Source organism: Podarcis raffonei, chromosome 1, assembly GCF_027172205.1.
Source record: "Podarcis raffonei isolate rPodRaf1 chromosome 1, rPodRaf1.pri, whole genome shotgun sequence".
NCBI lineage: Eukaryota > Metazoa > Chordata > Lepidosauria > Squamata > Lacertidae > Podarcis > Podarcis raffonei.
The window spans coordinates 82,447,189-82,449,263 of NC_070602.1; the positions used below are offsets into that span (position 1 = coordinate 82,447,189).

A 2,075-nucleotide genomic window follows, 5' to 3' on the forward strand; every position below is an offset into this window, starting at 1 on the left:
AGATGGCCAACAGGAGCAGCAGCAGAGGGAAGGTGTTTGTGCTCTTGGGATTCAATGATCATCCAGAGTTGGCTGCAATCCTGTTTGCATTGTTTGCATTAAATCTCATAGTCCTGACATCTTTCAGGGGTTAAAATCTCTCTGTCTGTCTTTTATTTGTTTGTAAAAAAATACATATAGTTGAAAAGACTGATTCCCTTATTTCTGATAGCAAACTAATAAGAATTGTCCCATTCCTCACTCATCCTCATTTGTTTTCCTTGATTCTGTCGGGGGGGGGGGGAGATGGCTGACAGGAACAGCAGTAGAGTGAAGGTGTTTGTGTTCATGGGATTCACTGACAGTCCAGAGTTGGCTGCTACCATGTTTGCATTGTTTCTCATGAACTATGGCATTACAATTGTAGGGAATCTCGGGATGCTTTTGTTAATTAGGGCCGATGCTTGCCTTCACACCCCCATGTATTTCTTCCTTAGTAGTTTGTCCTTCTTAGACCTTTGCTATTCAACCACCATCAGTCCCAGGCTGCTGATAGACCTTTTAAGGGAAAAGAAAGTGATTACTTATACTGAGTGTCTAGTTCAATTCTATTTCTATGTCACTTTTGCCACCACTGAGTGTTACCTCCTGGCTGCTATGGCATATGATCGCTACATGACCATCTGCAACCCACTCACCTATACAATCACCATGTCTCAGAAAGTCTGTGTTTGCCTGGTGGCTGGTTCATACATTGCTGGATCTGTCAATGCTATGATACACACAGGTTGTATAACTCGTTTATCCTTCTGTGGCCCTAATGTCATCGATCATTTTTTTTGTGAAGGTCCCCCAGTTTTTGAACTTTCCTGTTCTGATACAAGTGTAAATTTGTATGCGATGTTTGCATTTGTGGGCTTTAACCTGGTGGTCACTCATTTGACAGTCCTTATCTCTTACTCTTATATTGTTGTCACTATTCTGAGAATCCGTTCAGCTGAGAGTCGGCAAAAAGCCTTCTCCACCTGCTCCTCTCACCTGATGGCTGTCATCATCCTTTATGGAAGCTTTTTCTTTATGTATCTCCAACCTAGTTCATCAACCAAAGGAAAGAAAGTGGCCTCTTTGTTGTATGCGGTGGTAATACCCATGCTAAACCCCCTCATCTACAGCTTGAGGAACAAGGAGGTGAAGAGTGCTTTGGGACGGGTAGTGGAGAAGTATGTTCGCTAACAATATGAACTATTTGTACAGTAAGCTTTATATAAATATTGACTGCTGGATGGTTGCAGTTATGTATCTGGCATCTGGTTGAAGTTTGACTGAAACCTGGAAAGCAAAAGGGAAAGGGAAGGAAGGATTACAGTGGGTCAGAAACTGGGCTCCTTTGCAGAAAAATTGCCTGGGCTTCTTTCCAATATGCCATATAGTCTTATTAAACAGCCAAAAATATCTATCCAGTAGAGCCTACAAGTCTCAAGGAATATCCTCTTTGAGTAAGGGAAAAGATAATAGTGGAGTAATATGTTTTAGGATGTGTTAATTTGTTGTCCACTTTTAAAGCATAAATTCCGTTAAGTACTGTACATTTGTCATTGAAAAGCAGTACATACTGATTCTAAATAAATGGAAATAAATAACTAGATATTCACAGTCCTTCACATGCATTCTCTCTGGTATTGTGGAACAATCATGTAAAGTAATGTGGTGTTATTCTCCTAACATTGGGTAAAGTCATGGAGGGTATGTAAACACTGGGTAAAGTCAGGTCATGAATAGAGGATAGAAACCCTAATTACTTTTAGCCAGGATAGCTAAATCAATCCTCTTTGTTCAGAAGCAGTATACATCAAGGAGAAGAAACAGGAAGATGTGCAACACTATCATTCCCTGTTAACAGAAGCAGCAGGCTGGCTCATGTGGGAGGGCATCTCCCAGAGGCTGAGCCCCCCCCAATATTTTTAGGGAGGGGGCCAGGTCCCCAATATTCAAAAGGGGTGCAGGAGGCTAAGTGCAGAGCCGAGTGGGACATGATATCAGTGGTTGGCACCTTTTCCTTCTACTGCTGTGGAGGAGAAGGAGCAGGGAAGCAGCTC

General features: G+C 42.1%; 1 protein-coding gene across 1 annotated transcript; it reads left to right on the forward strand.

Annotated features, from left to right (window-relative positions):
• The first annotated feature begins 285 nt into the window (after positions 1-285).
• On the forward strand, positions 286-1,212 carry LOC128419064 (olfactory receptor 1009-like). Its single transcript, XM_053399780.1, has one exon. The coding sequence runs from the start codon at positions 286-288 to the stop codon at positions 1,210-1,212; it is 927 nt and encodes a 308-aa protein (XP_053255755.1).
• Positions 1,213-2,075: the final 863 nt, after the last annotated feature.